At 47.4% G+C, this 25,189-nt stretch overlaps 1 protein-coding gene across 1 annotated transcript; it reads right to left on the bottom strand.

The window, feature by feature from the left end:
- Nucleotides 1–11,835: 11,835 nt before the first annotated feature.
- Nucleotides 11,836–24,631, bottom strand: LOC115188983 (CUB and sushi domain-containing protein 2-like; the record flags this gene model as incomplete). Its single annotated transcript, XM_029747791.1, has 4 exons — nucleotides 24,607–24,631; nucleotides 23,914–24,102; nucleotides 23,191–23,364; nucleotides 11,836–12,018 (listed from the first exon to the last, which is right to left on the bottom strand). Coding segments are annotated over exons 1-4 (571 nt in total), but the record flags the coding sequence as incomplete, so codon positions are not given.
- Between the last annotated feature and the right edge of the window lie 558 nt (nucleotides 24,632–25,189).

Below are 25,189 nucleotides of genomic sequence, written 5' to 3'. Positions count from 1 at the left end.
GAAGAGAGAGAGAAACAGACGGAGAGCAGAGGGGGGTGAGAGAGAGAGAGAGAGAGAGAGAGAGAGAGAGAGACAACAGAGAGACAGAGAGAGAGAGAGACAGAGAGACATAGAGAGAGAGAGAGAGAGAGAGACATACAGAGAGAAAGAGAGAGAGAAACAGACAGAGAGAGAGAGACAGAGAAAGAGAGAGACAGAGAGAGAGAGAGAGAGAGGGAGAGACAGAGAGTGTTAATGTCAATTCCAAAAATATTAAGGAAATCTGTGTGTGAGAAAACATGTTGGTCTATTTGGTAGAGCTCTGAGTTCTACCGGTAGGGGGGTCGATTCCGGGGACCACTCATACGTAAAATGCACGCATGACTAAGTCGCTTTGGATAAAAAGCGTCTGCTAAATTATAATAAGGAATGAGGGCTTCTACTCAGCCGAACCATCTCTCTCTCTCTCTCTCTCTCTCTCTCTATTGGCAAATGAGAAATAAACAAGGGGAAACATTAGTAAATATTACACTCACAAAGGGATTACATTAATATTGATGTTTCATATGTTATATTATTGGCTGTGTACAGAGTTGTAACAATGTGCACGTTGTTGAAGTATAAAAGGGAAAATAAACAAACAGATACATATGGGTTGTATTTACAACGTTATATCTTCTTGCTGTGATGAAACGCTGCGATATTCCACCTATCAGATACAGGAGTTTATCAATGTTTGATTTGTTTTCAAAATGATTTGTTTGAGTGTGTAATCTGTCTGAAATATGTGTCTCTAATATGGTCATACATTTGGGCAGGAGGTTAGGAAGTGCAGCTCAGTTTCCATCTCATTTTGTGGGCAGTGTGCACATAGCCTGTCTTCTCTTGAGAGCCAGGTCTGCCTACGGCGGCCTTTCTCAATAGCAAGGCTATGCTCACTGAGTCTGTACAGAGTCAAATACTGTCTTAATCTATGGTCAGTCACCATAGCCAGGTATTCTGCCACTGTGATTTTTTTGTCAAATAGTATATAAATATCTTTTTGTTTTTCCGCCATCTCTCTCTTACATATTTGTTTCCTCAGCAGCTCTCTTCACCTCTCCTCTCACCAGCTGTGTCTCTCAGCTACCTGATGTCTCTTCATTTTCTTTCTTTCTTTCTTTTCTACAACTCTATGCATCACTTATTCCTCTGCATCCCCTTAGTATCCCCTGCTCTATCTCCCCCTTCCCTCTCTCTGTCTTTCTCTCCCTCCTTCATTAATCACAGTCTAATTCCTTCGTCCGTGTCCAGTGGAAGGTGATGTGTATGTTCATTACTGTCTCCTTCCTGCCCCAGGCCACCACAGCGCTCCGTGTGTCTGTGTGCATGCCACAGCCCCTCTATAATGACCAGCTGTGACTGGGCCTTGATGTCTTTGCCAACCACAAACAGGTGGGCACCCCTCAGCTGGCAGACAGCAAATAGACCACACAAAGGGAGGGAGGGAGGGAGGGGGTGAAGTGAGGAAGAAATGGAGCGACAGAGAGAGAGAGAGAGAGAGAGAGAGAGAGGGTGAAGAGAGGAATATATGGAGGAAGCGGGAGAGAGAGAGAGGGGGAGAGAGAAGAGGGGTGAAGGGAGGAAGAGATGGAGAGAGACAGAGGGAAAAAGATAGAGAGAGATATTTCTCTCAGATTACATAGAACCCCATATCATTTGAAAAAAACAAATCCAATTGTATAAACTCCCACTGAGCTGCACATCCTAACCATCCTAACCTCCTGCCAAATGTATGACCATATTAAAGACACAGATCTCCAAAGAATTTGAAAACAAACTCAATTTTGATAAACTCCCATATCTACTGGGTGAAATACCACAGTTTACCATCACAGCAGCAAGATTTGTGACCTGTTGTCACAAGAAAAGGGCAACTAGTGAAGAACAAACACCATTGTAAATACAACCCATATTTATGTTTTTTATTTTCCCTTTTTTTGTACTATTTGCACATTGTTACAATAATGTTTTATATATATATATACACACACTATTTTAATGTATACAGACATGGTATGACATGTGAAATGTCTCTAGGCTTGGGAAACTTTGTGAATGTAATGTTGTACTTCCGGTCCGGAGCGAATAATAATAATTCCATTATTTATCAAAATATATGTTTGTAAACGTACCATTAAAAAGTAACATGGTGATTGAGCTTCTATATAGCTGTACCGTGATATTTGCATTGCTACTAAGTAAACCTCCAATTGGTCCCCACTATTCCACCCGCTAAAAGCCCTCCTGATCCCTAGTTGGGTTGTCATCCCAATGCCCGGCAGACCACCCCTGACCCCCCGTATCCCAGGGCCCTGAACAGACTGGGATCCATCCTGGGAAAAGAGCACACAGAGCCATTTACAGAACAGAAGTAGATCAACCACCAAATGCATTTTCATCGCCCTCACCTCCATTTGGATTATATACAAGTATTGCTATCTGGTCCGGAGCGAGCAGTTGCACTTCGCTTCGCTCCACAGGTAATATTACACTTCATTACATTACAACGGTTTGGTTTGTTTGATCTGAGCAATTTTTCTTAGCTATCAAAGATAATTGTGTAGTTTAGAGTAATTAGAGTAATTATCGAGGCTAGCTATTTTTTCGTCCTCCTAACGTAGTCAACACTGCTAGCTGCTAGCTGCTAGCTAGTCAACACTGCTAGCTAGCCAAACTCTACCGACTAGCAGCACTGTAGAAACTATTACATTACAACGGAACGACTTGATTAGTGTAGTGTTAGTGTTAGTTAGCTAGCTACATAGTTGTCTTTGCTGTCTTTGTATCTAAGATAATTGTGTAGTTTAGAGTAATTATCGAGGTTAGCTAGCCAGCCGCGACGCGACGCCTTGTCCTGACTCCAGACTTAGTCAACACACCTAGTCATCAAACCCACTGCTAGCTAGTGGGTTTGCTAGCTAGCCAACCATTACCGACTAGCAGCGCTGTAGATACTAATACATTACAATGGAACGATTTGACTAGTGCAGTGTTAGCTAGCTAGCTACATAGTTGTCTTTGTCATAGCTTGATAATTGTGTAGTTTAGTAATTATCGAGGTTAGCTAGCCAGCTATTTCCGTCCCCCGCGACGCCATTGTTCCATACCTAGCCAACTATTACCGACGAGCAGCATTGTAGAAACTAAATACATTACAAAGGAAGGTCTTGATTAGTGTTATATTGATTAGTGTTATGTTAGCTAGCTACAAAGTTGCTTTTGTATCATGACAAGGTGTAGTACTGAAACTATCGAGGTTACCTAGCCAGCTACACGTTCAAACAAAGTCAACAACGCAGCCACTGCTAGCTAGCCTACTCCACCAGCCAGCAGTACTGTATCATTTTCGTCATTTTAGTCAATAAGATTTTCGCAACGTAAGCTTAACTTTCTGAACATTCGAGACGTGTAGTCCACTTGTCATTCCAATCTCCTTTGCATTAGCGTAGCCTCTTCTGCAGCTTGTCAACTATGTGTCTGTCTATCCCTGTTCTCTCCCCTCTGCACAGGCCATACAAACGCTTCACACCGCGTGGCCGCTGCCACTCTAACCTGGTGGTCCCAGCGCGCACGACCCACGTGGAGTTCCAGGTCTCCGGCAGCCTCTGGAACTGCCGGTCTGCGGCCAACAAGGCTGAGTTCATCTCAGCCTATGCTACCCTCCAGTCCCTAGACTTCCTGGCGCTGACGGAAACATGGATTACCACAGATAACACTGCTACTCCTACTGCTCTCTCCTCGTCTGCCCACGTGTTCTCGCATACCCCTAGAGCATCGAGCCAGCGGGGTGGTGGCACTGGAATCATCATCTCTCCCAAGTGGACATTCTCTCTTTCTCCCCTGACCCATCTGTCTATCTCCTCATTTGAATTCCATGCTGTCACAGTTACCAGCCCTTTCAAGCTTAACATCCTTATCATTTATCACCCTCCAGGTTCCCTTGGAGAGTTCATCAATGAGCTTGACGCCTTGATAAGTTCCTTTCCTGAGGATGGCTCACCTCTCACAGTTCTGGGTGACTTTAACCTCCCCACGTCTACCTTTGACTCATTCCTCTCTGCCTCCTTCTTTCCACTCCTCTCCTCTTTTGACCTCACCCTCTCACCTTTCCCCCCCTACTCACAAGGCAGGCAATACGCTTGACCTCATCTTTACTAGATGCTGTTCTTCCACTAATCTCATTGCAACTCCCCTCCAAGTCTCTGACCACTACCTTGTATCCTTTTCCCTCTCGCTCTCATCCAACACTTCTCACTCTGCCCCTACTCGGATGGTATTGCGCCGTCCCAACCTTCGCTCTCTCTCTCCCGCTACTCTCTCCTCTTCCATCCTATCATCTCTTCCCTCTGCTCAAACCTTCTCCAACCTATCTCCTGATTCTGCCTCCTCAACCCTCCTCTCCTCCCTTTCTGCATCCTTTGATTTTCTCTGTCCCCTATCCTCCAGGCCGGCTCGGTCCTCCCCTCCTTCTCCGTGGCTCGACGACTCACTGCGAGCTCACAGAACAGGGCTCCGGGCAGCCGAGCGGAAATTGAGGAAGACTCGCCTCCCTGCGGACCTGGCATCCTTTCACACCCTCCTCTCTACATTTTCCTCTTCTGTCTCTGCTGCTAAAGCCACTTTCTACCACTCTAAATTCCAAGCATCTGCCTCTAACCCTAGGAAGCTCTTTGCTACCTTCTCCTCCCTCCTGAATCCTCCTCCCCCTCCCCCCCCCTCACTCTCTGCGGATGACTTTGTCAACCATTTTGAAAAGAAGGTTGATGACATCCGATCGTCGTTTGCTAAGTCAAACGACACCGCTGGTCCTGCTCACACTGCCCTACCCTGTGCTTTGACCTCTTTCTCCCCTCTCTCTCCAGATGAAATCTCGCATCTTGTGACGGCCGGCCGCCCAACAACCTGCCCACTTGACCCTATCCCCTCCTCTCTTCTCCAGACCATTTCCGGAGACCTTCTCCCCTACCTCACCTCGCTCATCAACTCATCCTTAACCGCTGGCTACGTCCCTTCCGTCTTCAAGAGAGCGAGAGTTGCACCCCTTCTGAAAAAACCTACACTCGATCCCTCCGATGTCAACAACTACAGACCAGTATCCCTTCTTTCTTTTCTCTCCAAAACTCTTGAACGTGCCGTCCTTGTCCAGCTCTCCTGCTATGTCTCTCAGAATGACCTTCTTGATCCTAATCAGTCAGGTTTCAAGACTGGGCATTCAACTGAGACTGCTCTTCTCTGTGTCACGGAGGCTCTCCACACTGCTAAAGCTAACTCTCTCTCCTCTGCTCTCATCCTTCTAGACCTATCTGCTGCCTTTGATACTGTGAACCATCAGATCCTCCTCTCCACCCTCTCCGAGCTGGGCATCTCCTGCGCGGCCCACGCTTGGATTGCGTCCTACCTGACAGGTCGCTCCTACCAGGTGGCGTGGAGAGAATCTGTCTCCGCACCACGTGCTCTCACCACTGGTGTCCCCCAGGGCTCTGTTCTAGGCCCTCTCCTATTCTCACTATACACCAAGTCACTTGGCTCTGTCATATCCTCACATGGTCTCTCCTATCATTGCTATGCAGACGACACACAATTAATCTTCTCCTTTCCCCCTTCTGATAACCAGGTGGCGAATCGCATCTCTGCATGTCTGGCAGACATATCAGTGTGGATGACGGATCACCACCTCAAGCTGAACCTCGGCAAGACGGAGCTGCTCTTCCTCCCGGGGAAGGACTGCCCGTTCCATGATCTCGCCATCACGGTTGACAACTCCCTTGTGTCCTCCTACCAGAGTGCTTAGAACCTTGGCGTGACCCTGGACAACACCCTGTCGTTCTCCACTAACATCAAGGCGGTGACCCGATCCTGTAGGTTCATGCTCTACAACATTCGCAGAGTACGACCCTGCCTCACACAGGAAGCGGCGCAGGTCCTAGTCCAGGCACTTGTCATCTCCCATCTGGATTACTGCAACTCGCTGTTGGCTGGGCTCCCTGCCTGTGCCATTAAACCCCTACAACTCATCCAGAACGCCGCAGCCCGTCTGGTGTTCAACCTTCCCAAGTTCTCTCACGTCACCCCGCTCCTCCGCTCTCTCCACTGGCTTCCAGTTGAAGCTCGCATCCGCTACAAGTCCATGGTGCTTGCCTACGGAGCTGTGAAGGGAACGGCACCTCCGTACCTTCAGGCTCTGATCAGGCCCTACACCCAAACAAGGGCACTGCGTTCATCCACCTCTGGCCTGCTCGCCTCCCTACCTCTGAGGAAGCACAGTTCCCGCTCAGCCCAGTCAAAACTGTTCGCTGCTCTGGCACCCCAATGGTGGAACAAGCTCCCTCACGACGCCAGGACAGCGGAGTCAATCACCACCTTCCGGAGACACCTGAAACCCCACCTCTTTTATTAATACCTGGGATAGGATAAAGTAATCCTTCTAACCCCCCCCTCCCCTAAAAGATTTAGATGCACTATTGTAAAGTGGTTGTTCCACTGGATATCATAAGGTGAATGCACCAATTTGTAAGTTGCTCTGGATAAGAGCGTCTGCTAAATGACTTAAATGTAAAATGTAAATGTTTACTGTTCATCTATATTGTTTATTTCACTTCACTTGTTTGGCAATATTAACATATGCTTCCCATGCCAATAAAGGGAGGGAGGGTATTCTGCCACTGTGTACTCTCAGTTAAGGGCAAAATATAATTCTAGTTCTTTTTGATTTCTCATGATTTGGTTGGGTCTAATTGTGTTGTTGTCCTGGGGCTCTGTTTGTGTTTGTGAACAGAGCCCCAGGACCAGCTTGCTTAGGGGACTCTTCTCCAGGTTCATCTCTCTGTAGGTGATGGCTCTGTGGGGTCTGTTTGTGAACAGAGCCCCAGGACCAGCTTGCTTGGGGTACTCTTCTCCAGGTTCATCTCTCTGTAGGTGATGGCTCTGTGGGGTGTGTATGTGAACAGAGCCCCAGGACCAGCTTGCTTAGGGGACTCTTCTCCAGGTTCATCTCTCTGTAGGTGATGGGTCTGTTTGTGTTTGTGAACAGAGCCCCAGGACCAGCTTGCTTAGGGGACTCTTCTCCAGGTTCATCTCTCTGTAGGTGATGGCTCTGTGGGGTCTGTTTGTGAACAGAGCCCCAGGACCAGCTTGCTTGGGGTACTCTTCTCCAGGTTCATCTCTCTGTAGGTGATGGCTCTGTGGGGTGTGTATGTGAACAGAGCCCCAGGACCAGCTTGCTTAGGGGACTCTTCTCCAGGTTCATCTCTCTGTAGGTGATGGGTCTGTTTGTGTTTGTGAACAGAGCCCCAGGACCAGCTTGCTTAGGGGACTCTTCTCCAGGTTCATCTCTCTGTAGGTGATGGCTCTGTGGGGTGTGTATGTGAACTGAGCCCCAGGACCAGCTTGCTTAGGGGACTCTTCTCCAGGTTCATCTCTCTGTAGGTGATGGCTTTGTTATGGATGGTTTGGAGAATCACTTCCTTTTAGGTGGATGTAGAATTTAACGGCTCTTTTCTGGATTGTGATAATTAGCGGGTATCGTCCTAATTCTGCTCTGCATTATTTGTTATTTTACGTTGGACATGGAGTATATTTTTTTGTAGAATTCTGCATGTTCTCTTTCCCTCCATCTCTCTATGTCTTTCCAGCCACTCACTCTCCTCTCTCTCTCCTGTCAGCTTGACTGTTCAGGCTGTTACAGAGAGGACATGAGGGGAATAGCAACACAGAGGTGAGCAGTTAATTAGCAGAAATACAGATCATTTCTGAGTCCAGGGGAGCGCTGCCAATAGACATAGTTTAACCGATCAGCAGGATAGCAGTTTCGGGGTCAATAACTCAGTCCATTGAGGAATTTAAAAACCTTCCGAATAGAAATGTAACCTCTCTGTTGTCTTAAGGGTAAAAAATGACCCGCCACTTTGTTTAATAACAGCTGAGAAAACCACCTAAATTATATATTTTTCAACGTGAAATTTCACGAGTTTTCCTAGACTGACCCCAACATTTTATTAAAAAGTAAAAACATCTCCTTTGTTCATATTTCCATGAAAGGTGAAGTCTTAAGGTCATTTTTGACCTAGCAGTTATAAAATAATTTATACACACACACACACACACACACACACACACACACACACACACACACACACACACACACACACACACACACACACACACACACAATGATACATTGAGACACACACACACAGAGATTGTGTGCTATTGATTGAACTCAGACAAAACCAAAACTTTCTTGTGCATGTTCAGCATCTTCCCTCCACGACCCCACACACGACTCAAGTTCACACATTTCTGACAAAATAAACATGTCTTGAAAGCATTGTTTACTAATGGGGAATGCAGTCAGAGGCTATAAAGGTGCTGCAGATGACAGTCCCCCCAGTTCTCTCTTTGCTGAAGCCATGAGTGCACGTTTCAGTGCCCAACAGGTCATAGATCAGATTTTTTCAGATGTCCAGGAGGAACCAGAGAACAATGATTTACAAGAGGAGGAGGTATCTGAAGAAGAAGATGGGGAAGAATACAACCCAAAAGCACGATGCATCATCTTCAGAAGAAGAAGAAATCCCCCAAGCTGAAAGAGAGATGTTCTTTTGTCAAAGAACGGCAAAATAACATGGTCCTTGTCACCATATGACAACCAGGGCAGGATGGCAGCACAAAATTTCATAAGGATGACCCCAGGGCCCACAAGACATGCAGTTGCCCAGGACATCGCCTCAACATCCTACATGTTCATCTCACCAGCCATCGAAAACATCATCCTGGAGATGACAGATTTGGAGAGTTTCCGTAAATATGGAGACAACTGGAAAAGGATGGATGAGATTGACCTGCGTGCCTACATAGGGCTGCTAATCTTAGAGGGTGTGTATAGGTCCCGAGGCGAGGCTACATGTAGTCTCTGGGATGCAGAGAGTGGAAGGGTGATTTTCCGTGTCACGATGCCACTGAAGGTCGACCAGTGGAGGCCCAGAGAAGAACTAGGGGATCTGGGTTGTGCTTAATGTGACAGATGGACTGAGGGGCCACAATGTCACGTGTGACAATTTCTTCACAACTTATGAACTCAGCCAGCAGCTCCTGAAGAGGAAGATCACCATGGTTGGCACAGTTAGAAAGAACAAGCCTGAGCTCCCCCCTGCACTCCTCGCAACAAGGGGGAGAGAGGCCTTCTCATCAAAAGTTTGCCTTCACCCCCACCACCACTCTAGTTTTTTTACCTCCCAAAGAGGAACAAGAATTTGGTCCTCCTGAGCACACTGCACAAAACGGCTGAGATCAGTGATCGTGAGGACAGGAAGCCAGACATCATCCTGGACTACAACCACAACAAAGGAGGCGTGGACAACCTGGACAAGGGGACTGGAACTTACAGCTGCAGGAGGATGGCTGCCCGCTGGCTCCAGGTCATATTCAATAACATCATTGATGTGTCCTCATACAACGCCTTTGTGATATGGAACAAGATCAACCCTACCTGGATGCCTGATAAGCGGAACAAGAGGAGGGTGTACCTGGAGCAGCTGGGAAAGGCACTTGTAATCACACACATTCAAAGAAGGGAGTGCCTCCCCCGCACAGCAGCCTCTGCAGCGCTTGTGAAAGCTGTTCAGGGGGCTGAATCTTGTCCTGATCCAACTGAGGCTGCAGCTGGGGCAGGCAAGAGGAGGAGATGCCAATTCTGCCCTCCAAAGAAGGACTGTAAAACAAATACTATGTGCTGCCCATGTGAGAAATACATCTGCAAAGTCCATGCACACACTTGCATACTGTCATACATGTGCTAATTGGAGTTGATTGATTTATGTTCTTCACGTTTTTATTTTGTATCTATTATCTTATTTTATTCTTATTTATTGTTGTTGTTTATTACACCTTATGTGTGGGGGGCAATGGTTAAAAAAATGGGAGAAGACTGTTATTTTGTAGTTGAATTCCTCATTGTACAGTATATAACAATATATCACTATTTTGCCAATAAAGTTCAAGACTGTTATTTCCCTTCAATAAAATGCATTCAAAACTACTTATTGCACATTTCTGCTACTTTCATGGGCTAATCAAGTGCTATCGCTTGCCTTTAGAAATAATACTAAGAAACCTCTACTTTATTAAAGAAAGAAATGATGACAAGTGTGTTGTAATAAAACATTTGTGGTATCCACTGATTAAATGCATTGTGAAATATAAATAATAATAATAATAACATTTCTCTTACTTTCTTAGGCTATACAAGTGCTATTTCTATACCTTCAGCAAAAAAAATAAACCTCTACTTTAGTATAGAAAACAATTATGACAGGTTGTAATAAATAATAGAAACGAGTGCTGTCCACTGATTAAATGCCGTCTTTCTTTCTGCATTGTAAAGAGGGAAAACACAGATATTCACAAAGTTTGTGATGAATGACAGGTTGTTTCTTCATGCAAAATAGATTTGGGGTTTAAAATTCAATTAACCTCTTTGGGGTAGGGGGCAGTATTTTCACATCCGGATGAAAAGCATGCCCAAAGTAAACTGCCTGCTATTCAGGCCCAGAAGCTAGGATATGCATATGATTGGTAGATATGGATCAATAACACTCTATAGGTTCTAAAACTGTTAAAATAATGTCTGTGAGTATAACAGAACTTATTTGGCAGGCGAAACCCCGAGGACAAACCATCCAGGAATGTTTTTTTTTTGAGTTGACTGTTTTCTATTGGTTTTCTATGGGAAACTGGATTCATGAGGCACCTGGTTGCAGTTCCTATGGCTGCCACTAGATGTCAACAGTCTTTAGAAATTGGTTGGTTTTTCCTTTGAGAAATGAAGAAGTACGGCTATTCAGAATGAGTGTCAAGCCAAGTGGACTCTTTTGTTTGGGGCGCGCGACCTGTAGCTCGCTCCACTTTGATTTTATCCGCTATTGAACACAGTATATTCCGTCTTAAATTTTATAGATTATTTATGTTTTAGGATACCTAAGGATGGATAAGGAAAATTGTTTGAAATGTTTGGACAAAGTTTACAGGTAACTTATTAGATAATTTGTAGTCATGTTGGGCGAGTTGAAACCGGTATATTTCTGAATCAAACGCTCCAAATAAATTGACATTTTATTGAACAAAAGGACCATTTGTGATGTTTCTGGGACATTTTGGAGTGCCAACAAAAGAAGATCTTCAACGGTAAGGCATGAATTATATCGTTATTTCTGACTTTCGTGTCGCACCTGCTTGGTTGAAATATGATTTTCATGTGTTTGTTTGGTGGGGTGCTGTCCTCAGATAATCGCATGGTCTGCTTTCACTTTTTTGAAATCTGACACGGTGGCTGGATTAACCAGAAGTTAAGCTTTATTTTGGTGTATTGCACTTGTGATTTTATGAAAGTTAAATATTTCTAATAATTTAATTTGAATTTCGCGCTCTGCAATTTCACCGGATGTTGTGGAAACCGTAGCAGGTTTTAAGCTGCTTTATTTTAGGGGTTTAGTGAAGGAGGGTCATATTAGGACAAGGGGAGTATACAGAATGTTAAGACCACGCAAGGGTTAAATGGAATGGATCCCATTGCTACATTGTATTGGTCAGAGAGCAGGAAACCGTGTGGAAACAGAGTGGAGGTTACTTAGGAGGCTGACCACTGGGAGGGAGGGAGGGACCGACAGACAGGAGTGAGAGACACAGAGTGACAGAGAGAAACATGTCCACACCTTAGATAATACTGCTGTGGTTTAGCAATGTGTGTGTGTTGTGGTCTTGTTCAGATCATGTGTGTACGTGTTCTGCTTGTAAACATGTGTGTGTCCTGTATCTTACCATGGCACTCTGGCTGTGTGCCCACCCAGGTGCTGTTATGTTGGCATGTTCTCTCTGAGGATCCTCGTAGGACATATCCCTGTTCACAGCTGAACCCCACCACACTGCCCACTGAGAAGTCTTCTCCTAGTCTGATACCGTGGTCCGGGATACCTGGATCTCCACACAGACCAGACGACTCTCCTAGAGATAGAGAGAGAACAGAGAGAGAGAGTGAGGGGGAGAGAGAGAGGGGGGGAGAGAGAGAGAGGGGGAGAGAGAGAGGGGGAGAGAGAGAGAGAGAGAGAGAGAGGAGAGAGAGGAGAGAGAGAGAGAGGGGGGTAGCGAGAGAGAAGGGGAGAGAGGGGGGGCGAGAGAGAGAGAGAGAGAGAGGGGGGAGAGAGAAAGAGAGAGAGAGAGAGGGGGGAGAGAGAGAGAGAGAGCAGGGATGGAGATGGAGGTGAAATAGTAGGTCAAATAAACTTAGATTTGATTTAACGGTCATGAAAAAACAACATTGACAGCAGTGTGTTTTATTACTAGCACCACAATCAAGAGAAATGTTGTCTCAGATATCAAGCGCTCTGTCGTAAGACGATCAAGATCAACGTTGTCTCTGATCTGACGTAAGACATTATGCCTCTGAAGACTCATGGATTCTAAGTGTTCCTGATATATCTACTAATCTAAAATGTACTTTAAATGTGGATTATTTTTCTTTGATATTTGTATTTATTATCTAACCCCCTCTGAAGGTATCTCTAACTCTCCTGGTCGGTCTTTTTTTGTGCTCAAATCTCCCCCAAAATATAACAAGTTCCCTGTTAAAGAAGATGAAAACAACCTTGTCTTGAAAAAGGTCAGACAATACGTCCTAAAACAACCCTAAAACAACGATTTGGTTTCATTTAAACGTTGAAGGAATCTCCACCTCTCCTAGTCTGTCATTCTGGCCTCCAAACCTTATTCATGTAATATCTCCCTGACTGCTTTTAAACCAGTTAAAACAGCATTCATATGTCCTATGTATGCTTCATAGGTCCAGTTTCCCAGTGCCAAAATCAATATGACTTTAGTGGTTTTCACCTAACAAATAATAAAAAAAATAAAAAAATGGAAATACGGTGATTCTGAATAAAATAATATGTGTTTTATGGTCTGAGAAGAGAAAGTCAGCAAGTCTACAGGACATATGAACGTCATGAATTGTGACATAAACTGTCAGGGTAGATTTCACTATCACTGGAGAGTATGTGTGTGTGTGTGTGTGTGTATGTACATGTGTGTGTGTGTGTGGGTGTGTGTGTGTATGTATATGTGTGTGTGTGTGTGTGTGTATGTATATGTGTGTGTGTGTGTGTGTGTGTGTGAGTGTTTGAGATGTCTTTATGGCTGTAGAAGTGTCCCTCATAACACTGTGTGCTGGGTGGTAGCTAGGGCTCTACCTGCTCCTGTTATACACACTAATATGAACAGATTAGAGAGCTTTATAGAGGACACTGGCTTTGCCCTTGAGGGCCACACTGACGCCCACACATCTCCTCCTATAGACAGTTCTGAGACCCACACATCTTCTCCTATAGACAGCTCTGAGACCCACACATTTCCTCCTATAGACAGCTCTGAGAACCACACATCTCCTCCTATAGACAGCTCTGAGACCCACACATCTCCTATAGACAGCTCTGAGACCCACACATCTCCTCCTATAGACAGCTCTGAGACCCACACATCTCCTATAGACAGCTCTGAGACCCACACATCTCCTCCTATAGACAGCTCTGAGACCCACACATCTCCTCCTATAGACAACTCTGAGACCCACACATCTCCTCCTATAGACAGCTCTGAGACCCACACATCTCCTATAGACAGCTCTGAGACCCACACATCTCATCCTATAGACAGCTCTGAGACCCACACATCTCATATAGACAGCTCTGAGACCCACACATCTCCTATAGACAGCTCTGAGACCCACACATCTCCTCCAATAGACAGCTCTGAGACCCACACATCTCCTATAGACAGCTCTGAGACCCACACATCTCCTCCAATAGACAGCTCTGAGACCCACACATCTCCTATAGACAGCTCTGAGACCACACATCTCCTCATATAGACAGCTCTGAGACCCACACATCTCCTCCTATAGACAGCTCTGAGACCCACACATCTCCTCCTATAGACAGCTCTGAGACCCACACATCTCCTCCTATAGACAGCTCTGAGACCCACACATCTCATCCTATAGACAGCTCTGAGACCCACACATCTCATATAGACAGCTCTGAGACCCACACATCTCCTATAGACAGCTCTGAGACCCACACATCTCCTATAGACAGCTCTGAGACCCACACATCTCCTATAGACAGCTCTGAGACCCACACATCTCCTCATATAGACAGCTCTGAGACCCACACATCTCCTCCTATAGACAGCTCTGAGACCCACACATCTCCTCCTATAGACAGCTCTGAAACCCACACATCTCCTCCTATAGACAGCTCTGACACCCACACATCTCCTCCTATAGACAGCTCTGAGACCCACACATCTCCTCCTATAGACAGCTCTGAGACCCACACATCTCCTATAGACAGCTCTGAGACCCACACATCTCGTATAGACAGCTCTGAGACCCACACATCTCCTATAGACAGCTCTGAGACCCACACATCTCCTATAGACAGCTCTGAGACCCACACATCTCCTCATATAGACAGCTCTGAGACCCACACATCTCATCCTATAGACAGCTCTGAGACCCACACATCTCCTCCTATAGACAGCTCTGAGACCCACACATCTCCTCATATAGACAGCTCTGAGACCCACACATCTCCTCCTATAGACAGCTCTGAGACCCACACATCTCCTATAGACAGCTCTGAGACCCACACATCTCCTATAGACAGCTCTGAGACCCACACATCTCCTATAGACAGCTCTGAGACCCACACATCTCCTCCTATAGACAGCTCTGAGACCCACACATCTCCTATAGACAGCTCTGATACCCACACATCTCCTCCTATAGACAGCTCTGAGACCCACACATCTCCTCCTATAGACAGCTCTGAGACCCACACATCTCCTCCTATAGACAGCTCTGAGACCCACACATCTCCTCCTATAGACAGCTCTGAGACCCACACATCTCCTATAGACAGCTCTGAGACCCACACATCTCATATAGACAGCTCTGAGACCCACACATCTCCTATAGACAGCTCTGAGACCCACACATCTCCTATAGACAGCTCTGAGACCCATACATCTCCTCATATAGACAGCTCTGAGACCCACACATCTCATCCTATAGACAGCTCTGAGACCCACACATCTCCTCCTATAGACAGCTCTGAGACCCACACATCTCCTATAGACAGCTCTGAGACCCACACATCTCCTCCTATAGAAAGCTCTGAGACCCACACATCTCCTATAGACAGCTCTGAGACCCACACATCTCATATAGACAGCTCTGAGACCCACACATCTCCTATAGACAGCTCTGAGACCCACACATCTCCTATAGACAGCTCTGAGACCCACACATCTCCTATAGACAGCTCTGAGACCCACACATCTCCTCATATAGACAGCTCTGAGACCCACACATCTCCTTCTATAGACAGCTCTGAGACCCACACATCTCCTCCTATAGACAGCTCTGAGACCCACACATCTCCTCCTATAGACAGCTATTAGACCCACACATCTCCTCCTATAGACAGCTCTGAGACCCACACATCTCCTATAGACAGCTCTGAGACCCACACATCTCCTATAGACAGCTCTGAGACCCACACATCTCCTATAGACAGCTCTGAGACCCACACATCTCCTAGACAGCTCTGAGACCCACACATCTCCTATAGACAGCTCTGAGACCCACACATCTCCTATAGACAGCTCTGATACCCACACATCTCCTCCTATAGACAGCTCTGAGACCCACACATCTCCTCCTATAGACAGCTCTGAGACCCACACATCTCCTCCTATAGACAGCTCTGAGACCCACACATCTCCTCCTATAGACAGCTCTGAGACCCACACATCTCCTATAGACAGCTCTGAGACCCACACATCTCATATAGACAGCTCTGAGACCCACACATCTCCTATAGACAGCTCTGAGACCCACACATCTCCTATAGACAGCTCTGAGACCCACACATCTCCTCATATAGACAGCTCTGAGACCCACACATCTCATCCTATAGACAGCTCTGAGACCCACACATCTCCTCCTATAGACAGCTCTGAGACCCACACATCTTCTATAGACAGCTCTGAGACCCACACATCTCCTCCTATAGACAGCTCTGAGACCCACACATCTCCTATAGACAGCTCTGAGACCCACACATCTCATATAGACAGCTCTGAGACCCACACATCTCCTATAGACAGCTCTGAGACCCACACATCTCCTATAGACAGCTCTGAGACCCACACATCTCCTATAGACAGCTCTGAGACCCACACATCTCCTCATATAGACAGCTCTGAGACCCACACATCTCCTTCTATAGACAGCTCTGAGACCCACACATCTCCTCCTATAGACAGCTCTGAGACCCACACATCTCCTCCTATAGACAGCTCTGAGACCCACACATCTCCTCCTATAGACAGCTCTGAGACCCACACATCTCCTATAGACAGCTCTGAGACCCACACATCTCGTATAGACAGGTCTGAGACCCACACATCTCCTATAGACAGCTCTGAGACCCACACATCTCCTATAGACAGCTCTGAGACCCACACATCTCCTATAGACAGCTCTGAGACCCACACATCTCCTCCTATAGACAGCTCTGAGACCCACACATCTCCTCCTATAGACAGCTTTGAGACCCACACATCTCCTCCTATAGACAGCTCTGAGACCCACACATCTCCTCCTATAGACAGCTCTGAGACCCACACATCTCCTCCTATAGACAGCTCTGAGACCCACACATCTCCTATAGACAGCTCTGAGACCCACACATCTCATATAGACAGCTCTGAGACCCACACATCTCCTATAGACAGCTCTGAGACCCACACATCTCCTATAGACAGCTCTGAGACCCACACATCTCCTCATATAGACAGCTCTGAGACCCACACATCTCATCCTATAGACAGCTCTGAGACCCACACATCTCCTCCTATAGACAGCTCTGAGACCCACACATCTCCTCCTATAGACAGCTCTGAGACCCACACATCTCCTATAGACAGCTCTGAGACCCACACAAATCCTCCTATAGACAGCTCTGAGACCCACACATCTCCTCCTATAGACAGCGCTGAGACCCACACATCTCCTCCTATAGACAGCTCTGAGACCCGCACATCTCCTCCTATAGACAGCTCTGATACCCACACATCTCCTCCTATAGACAGCTCTGATACCCACACATCTCCTATAGACAGCTCTGAGACCCACACATCTCCTATAGACAGCTCTGAGGCCCACACATCTCCTCCTATAGACAGCTCTGAGGCCCACACATCTCCTATAGACAGCTCTGAGACCCACACATCTCCTATAGACAGATCTGAGACCCACACATCTCCTTATATAGACAGCTCAGAGACCCACACATCTCCTCCTATAGACAGCTCTGAGACCCACACATCTCCTATAGACAGCTCTAAGACCCACACATCTTCTATAGACAGCTCTGAGACCCACACATCTCCTATAGACAGCTCTGAGACCCACACATCTCCTCCTATAGACAGCTCTGAGGCCCACACATCTCCTCCTATAGACAGCTCTGAGGCCCACACATCTCCTATAGACAGCTCTGAGACCCACACATCTCCTATAGACAGCTCTGAGACCCACACATCTCCTATAGACAGCTCTGAGACCCACACATCTCCTCCTGTAGACAGCTCTGATACCCACACATCTCCTATAGACAGCTCTGAGACTCACACATCTCCTCCTATAGACAGCTCTGAGACCCACACATCTCCTCATACAGACAGCTCTGAAACCCACACATCTCCTCCTATAGACAGCTCTGAGACCCCACACATCTCCTCCTATAGACAGCTCTGAGACCCACACATCTCCTCCTATAGACAGCTCTGAGACCCACACATCTCCTCCTATAGACAGCTCTGAGACCCACACATCTCCTCCTATAGACAGCTCTGAGACCCTCACATCTCCTCCTATAGACAGCTCTGAGACCCACACATCTCCTATAGACAGCTCTGAGACCCACACATCTCCTATAGACAGCTCTGAGACCCACACATCTCCTATAGACAGCTCTGAGACCCACACATCTCATATAGACAGCTCTGAGACCCACACATCTCCTATAGACAGCTCTGAGACCCACACATCTCCTATAGACAGCTCTGAGACCCACACATCTCCTATAGACAGCTCTGAGACCCACACATCTCCTCTATAGACAGCTCTGAGACCCACACATCTCCTCTATAGACAGCTCTGAGACCCAACACATCTCCTCCTATAGACAGCTCTGAGACCCACACATCTCCTCCTATAGACAGCTCTGAGACCCACACATCTCCTCCTATAGACAGCTCTGAGACCCACACATCTCCTATAGACAGCTCTGAGACCCACACATCTCCTATAGACAGGTCTGAGACCCACACATCTCCTATAGACAGCGTCTGAGACCCACACATCTCCTATAGACAGCTCTGAGACCCACTCTCCCTGGACCCACACATCTCCTATAGACAGCTCTGAGACCCACACATCTCCTCCTATAGACAGCTCTGAGACCCACACATCTCCTCCTATAGATAGCTCTGAGACCCACACATCTCCTCCTATAGACAGCTCTGAGACCCACACATCTCCTCCTATAGACAGCTCTGAGACCCACACATCTCCTCCTATAGACAGCTCTGAGACCCACACATCTCCTATAGACAGCTCTGAGACCCACACATCTCATATAGACAGCTCTGAGACCCACACATCTCCTATAGACAGCTCTGAGACCCACACATCTCCTATAGACAGCTCTGAGACCCACACATCTCCTCATATAGACAGCTCTGAGACCAACACATCTCATCCTATAGACAGCTCTGAGACCCACACATCTCCTCCTATAGACAGCTCTGAGACCGACACATCTCCTATAGACAGCTCTGAGACCCACACATCTCCTCATATAGACAGCTCTGAGACCCACACATCTCCTCCTATAGACAGCTCTGATACCCACACATCTCATCCTATAGACAGCTCTGAGACCCACACATCTCCTCCTATAGACAGCTCTGAGACCCACACATCTCCTATAGACAGCTCTGAGACCCACACAAATCCTCCTATAGACAGCTCTGAGACCCACACATCTCCTCCTATAGACAGCGCTGAGACCCACACATCTCCTCCTATAGACAGCTCTGAGACCCGCACATCTCCTCCTATAGACAGCTCTGATACCCACACATCTCCTCCTATAGACAGCTCTGATACCCACACATCTCCTATAGACAGCTCTGAGACCCACGCATCTCCTATAGACAGCTCTGAGGCCCACACATCTCCTCCTATAGACAGCTCTGAGGCCCACACATCTCCTATAGACAGCTCTGAGACCCACACATCTCCTATAGACAGATCTGAGACCCACACATCTCCTTATATAGACAGCTCAGAGACCCACACATCTCCTCCTATAGACAGCTCTGAGACCCACACATCTCCTGTAGACAGCTCTAAGACCCACACATCTTCTATAGACAGCTCTGAGACCCACACATCTCCTATAGACAGCTCTGAGACCCACACATCTCCTCCTATAGACAGCTCTGAGGCCCACACATCTCCTCCTATAGACAGCTCTGAGGCCCACACATCTCCTATAGACAGCTCTGAGACCCACACATCTCCTATAGACAGCTCTGAGACCCACACATCTCCTATAGACAGCTCTGAGACCCACACATCTCCTCCTGTAGACAGCTCTGATACCCACACATCTCCTATAGACAGCTCTGAGACTCACACATCTCCTCCTATAGACAGCTCTGAGACCCACACATCTCCTCATACAGACAGCTCTGAAACCCACACATCTCCTCCTATAGACAGCTCTGAGACCCACACATCTCCTCCTATAGACAGCTCTGAGACCCACACATCTCTTCCTATAGACAGCTCTGAGACCCACACATCTCCTCCTATAGACAGCTCTGAGACCCACACATCTCCTCCTATAGACAGCTCTGAGACCCTCACATCTCCTCCTATAGACAGCTCTGAGACCCACACATCTCCTATAGACAGCTCTGAGACCCACACATCTCCTATAGACATCTCTGAGACCCACACATCTCCTTATATAGACAGCTCAGAGACCCACACATCTCCTCCTATAGACAGCTCTGAGACCCACACATCTCCTATAGACAGCTCTAAGACCCACACATCTTCTATAGACAGCTCTGAGACCCACACATCTCCTATAGACAGCTCTGAGACCCACACATCTCCTATAGACAGCTCTGAGACCCACACATCTCCTATAGACAGCTCTGAGACCCACACATCTCCTCCTGTAGACAGCTCTGATACCCACATATCTCCTATAGACAGCTCTGAGACTCACACATCTCCTCCTATAGACAGCTCTGAGACCCACACATCTCCTCATAAAGACAGCTCTGAAACCCACACATCTCCTCCTATAGACAGCTCTGAGACCCACACATCTCCTCCTATAGACAGCTCTGAGACCCACACATCTCTTCCTATAGACAGCTCTGAGACCCACACATCTCCTCCCATAGACAGCTCTGAGACCCACACATCTCCTCCTATAGACAGCTCTGAGACCCTCACATCTCCTCCTATAGACAGCTCTGAGACCCACACATCTCCTATAGACAGCTCTGAGACCCACACATCTCCTCCTATAGACAGCTCTGAGACCCACACATCTCCTATAGACAGCTCTGAGACCCACACATCTCCTCCTATAGACAGCTCTGAGGCCCACACATCTCCTCCTATAGATAGCTCTGAGACCCACACATCTCCTCCTATAGACAGCTCTGAGACCCACACATCTCCTACAGACAGCTCTGAGACCCACACATCTCCTACAGACAGCTCTGAGACCCACACATCTCCTATAGACAGCTCTGAGACCCACACATCTCCTCATATAGACAGCTCTGAGACCCACACATCTCCTATAGACAGCTCTGAGACCCACACATCTCCTCCTATAGACAGCTCTGAGACCCACACATCTCCTATAGACAGCTCTGAGACCCACACATCTCATATAGACAGCTCTGAGACCCACACATCTCCTATAGACAGCTCTGAGACCCACACATCTCCTCATATAGACAGCTCTGAGACCCACACATCTCCTTCTATAGACAGCTCTGAGACCCACACATCTCCTCCTATAGACAGCTCTGAGACCCACACATCTCCTCCTATAGACAGCTCTGAGACCCACACATCTCCTCCTATAGACAGCTCTGAGACCCACACATCTCCTATAGACAGCTCTGAGACCCACACATCTCCTCCTATAGACAGCTCTGAGACCCACACATCTCCTATAGACAGCTCTGAGACCCACACATCTCCTCCAATAGACAGCTCTGAGACCCACACATCTCCTCCTGTAGACACCTCTGAGACCCACACATCTCCTATAGACAGCTCTGAGACCCACACATCTCCTCCTATAGACAGCTCTGAGACCCACACATCTCCTCCTATAGACAGCTCTGAGACCCACACATCTCCTATAGACAGCTCTGAGACCCACACATCTCCTCCTATAGACAGCTCTGAGACCCACACATCTCCTATAGACAGCTCTGAGACCCACACATCTCCTATAGACAGCTCTGAGACCCACACATCTCCTCATATAGACAGCTCTGAGACCCACACATCTCCTATAGACAGCTCTGAGACCCACACATCTCCTATAGACAGCTCTGAGACCCACACATCTCCTATAGACAGCTCTGAGACCCACACATCTCCTCCTATAGACAGCTCTGAGACCCACACATCTCCTATAGACAGCTCTGAGACCCACACATCTCCTATAGACAGCTCTGAGACCCACACATCTCCTATAGACAGCTCTGAGACCCACACATCTCCTCCTATAGACAGCTCTGAGACCCACACATCTCCTATAGACAGCTCTGAGACCCACACATCTCCTATAGACAGCTCTGAGACCCACACATCTCCTTATATAGACAGCTCTGAGACCCACACATCTCCTATAGACAGCTCTGAGACCCACACATCTCCTCCTATAGACAGCTCTGAGACCCACACATCTCCTATAGACAGCTCTGAGACCCACACATCTCCTATAGACAGCTCTGAGTCCCACACATCTCCTTATATAGACAGCTCTGAGACCCACACATCTCCTATAGACAGCTCTGAGACCCACACATCTCCTCCTATAGACAGCTCTGATACCCACACATCTCCTATAGACAGCTCTGAGACCCACACATCTCCTCCTATAGACAGCTCTGAGACCCACACATCTCCTATAGACAGCTCTGAGACCCACACATCTCCTATAGACAGCTCTGAGTCCCACACATCTCCTTATATAGACAGCTCTGAGACCCACACATCTCCTATAGACAGCTCTGAGACCCACACATCTCCTCCTATAGACAGCTCTGATACCCACACATCTCCTATAGACAGCTCTGAGACCCACACATCTCCTCCTATAGACAGCTCTGAGACCCACACATCTCCTCCTATAGACAGCTCTGAGACCCTCATATAGACAGGAGCATTGTGATAGTGACTTGATCTGTACTTTACTATATTCTACTATTATTATCAGAACATCTGTTACTACTAACAGATTGGTCCCACTCCAGACACTTCAGTCTCCCATTGTGAGGGTGTGTGTGTGTGTGTGTGCGTGTGTGTGTGTGGTGTGTAGTGTGTAGTGTGTAGTGTGTGTGTGTGTGTGTAGTGTGTGTAGTGTGTGTGTGTGTGTGTGGGTGTGTAGGTGTGTAGGTGTGTGTGTGTGTAGTGTGTGTGTAGTGTGTGTGTGTAGTGTGTGTGTAGTGTGTGTGTGTAGTGTGTGTATGTGTGTGTGTGTGTGTGTGTGTGTGTGTGGTGTGTGTGTGTGTGTGTGTGTAGTGTGTGTAGTGTGTGTGTAGGTGTGTGTGTAGGTGTGTATGTGTATGCGTGTGTGTGTGTGTGTGTGTAGTGTGTTGTGTGTGTGTGTGTGTGTGGAGGTGTGTGTGTGGTGTGTGGTGTGTGGTGTGTCTGTGTATGTGTGTGTGTGTGTGTGTGTGTGTGTGTGTGTGTGTGTGTGTGTGTGTGTTCCATACCAGAGCAGTGTGGTAACGAGCCGCTCCACTGTCCGTCCAGCTGACAGGTGCGTGTTGTATTACCGATCACCGTCCGCTGTCCAATACAGCTGAACCGAATCACCGATCCCACCGTCCGACGGTCACCGGAGATCTGGGCGTACGGGGGCATGCTGGGACGGTCGCACAACACCACTAACCAATCACAGGAGAGGAGAAAGAGAAATGGACCAATCCGAAGATAACATAGAAATATTCTGACCAATGTTACAATTTCTGTGCTGACTTTTTTTTAAATGTTCTAGTAAATATATCTAGTTTACCTGTACTTCCAAGTATAATTAATGTAATTACAGTAACCATCTTCCTATTGTTCTCCTGAAGTAAGGCCTTCTGGGAAAGAACATCAAACAATGGCTGTGTTTGTGTGAAGCCCTTACAAGAGCACTGAGGCACAAAGCGATGCTATTTTAAACCGCCGGTGTGTGTGTGTTAAAATCCCATGGTGTGTGTGTGTGTGTGTGTGTGTGTGTGATCGTGTTAAAATCCCATGGTGTGTGTGTGTGTGTGTGTGTGTGTGTGTGTGTGTGTGTGTTTGTGTGTGTGTGTGTGTGTGTGTGTTAAAATCCCATGGTGTGAGTGTGTGTGTGTGTGTATGTGTTAAAATCCCTTGGTGTTTGTGTGTGTGTGTGTGTGTGTGTCTGTGTGTGTGTGCGTGTGTGTGTGTGTGTGTCTGGTACTCACACAGACACTTGGGCAGTGACCGGTCCCAGGTGCCGTCTCCCTGGCAGGACAGAGCGCTGGTTCCCAATAGGTAGTAACCAGGGTTACAGCGGTAGGACACCACGGTCTGGAAGCTGTAACGACCGGGGCCTTCAGACAACACCTGTCTGACGCTGTCCGCTACATGACCTGGCTCTGTGCAGTTAACAACTAGAGGACAGAAGAAGGAAGAGTGGAGGGGTCCAATGAGAGGAGCATTAAGAAGAGCTGGTGTGTGTGTGTGTGTGTGTGTATGTGTGTGTGTATTCAAGCAGGAACACGCGCACACACACACACACAAAAACACACACACACACATACTTCAACATACTGTACACATGTAGATTACATTTCCATATGTCAAACATTGAGTCAACATACAGTACATATGGTCTATAACATACAATGACGTAGCAAGTGAAGCTGTTTACACGTTTAATTTCTGGGAGGAAATTAGCCACCATCAATTCCTCCACCCATCCTTTCTCCTCCCAAAACATCCATCCATCCATCCATCCGCCATCCATTCATCCATCCATTCATCCATCCGTCATCCATCCATCCGCCATCCATCCATCCATCCATCCATCCTACCTACCTACCTACCTACCTACCTACCTACCTACCTACCCACCTTCCATTCCATCCATCCATCCTACCTACCTACCTACCCACCTTCCATTCCATCCATCTCATCCATCCATCCATCCCTTACAAACACAGGAAACAAACAGTGGGTTCATCAGAAGGCTGCTTCCTGCTGGCCCCTGTAGCGCTGGGAGAAGATGATGGAGAAGAGGAAGGTATGGAGCGAGAGAGGAAGAGAGTGAGAACACAGCACCTCTGGGAAACACAAACACTGTTGTCAGCTTAACACCGGCGGGAGGGAGGGATTGATGGATCATGAGAGAACACAGTACCACTGAGAACGAGAGACATCAGACAGAGGAAGGGAGGGAGGCAGGGAAGGAGGGAGGGAGGGATAAAGAGAGAGAGAGCGAGAGAGAGGGAGGGAGGGATAAAGAGAGAGAGCGAGAGAGAGAGAGAGCGAGAGAGAGGGAGGGAGGGATAAAGAGAGAGAGAGCGAGAGAGAGAGTGAGAGAGAGAGAGAGAGTGAGAGAGAGGGAGGGAGGGATAAAGAGAGGGAGGGATTGATGGATCATGAGAGAACACAGGACCACTGAGAACAACAGACATCAGACAGAGGAAGGGAGGGAGGGAGGGAGGGATAAAGAGAGAGAGAGCGAGAGAGAGAGAG

Source organism: Salmo trutta, unplaced genomic scaffold, assembly GCF_901001165.1.
Source record: "Salmo trutta unplaced genomic scaffold, fSalTru1.1, whole genome shotgun sequence".
Taxonomy (NCBI): domain Eukaryota; kingdom Metazoa; phylum Chordata; class Actinopteri; order Salmoniformes; family Salmonidae; genus Salmo; species Salmo trutta.
The sequence above is the reverse complement of the archived record's forward strand: the minus strand, read 5'-3'. Positions and strand labels throughout refer to the sequence as shown.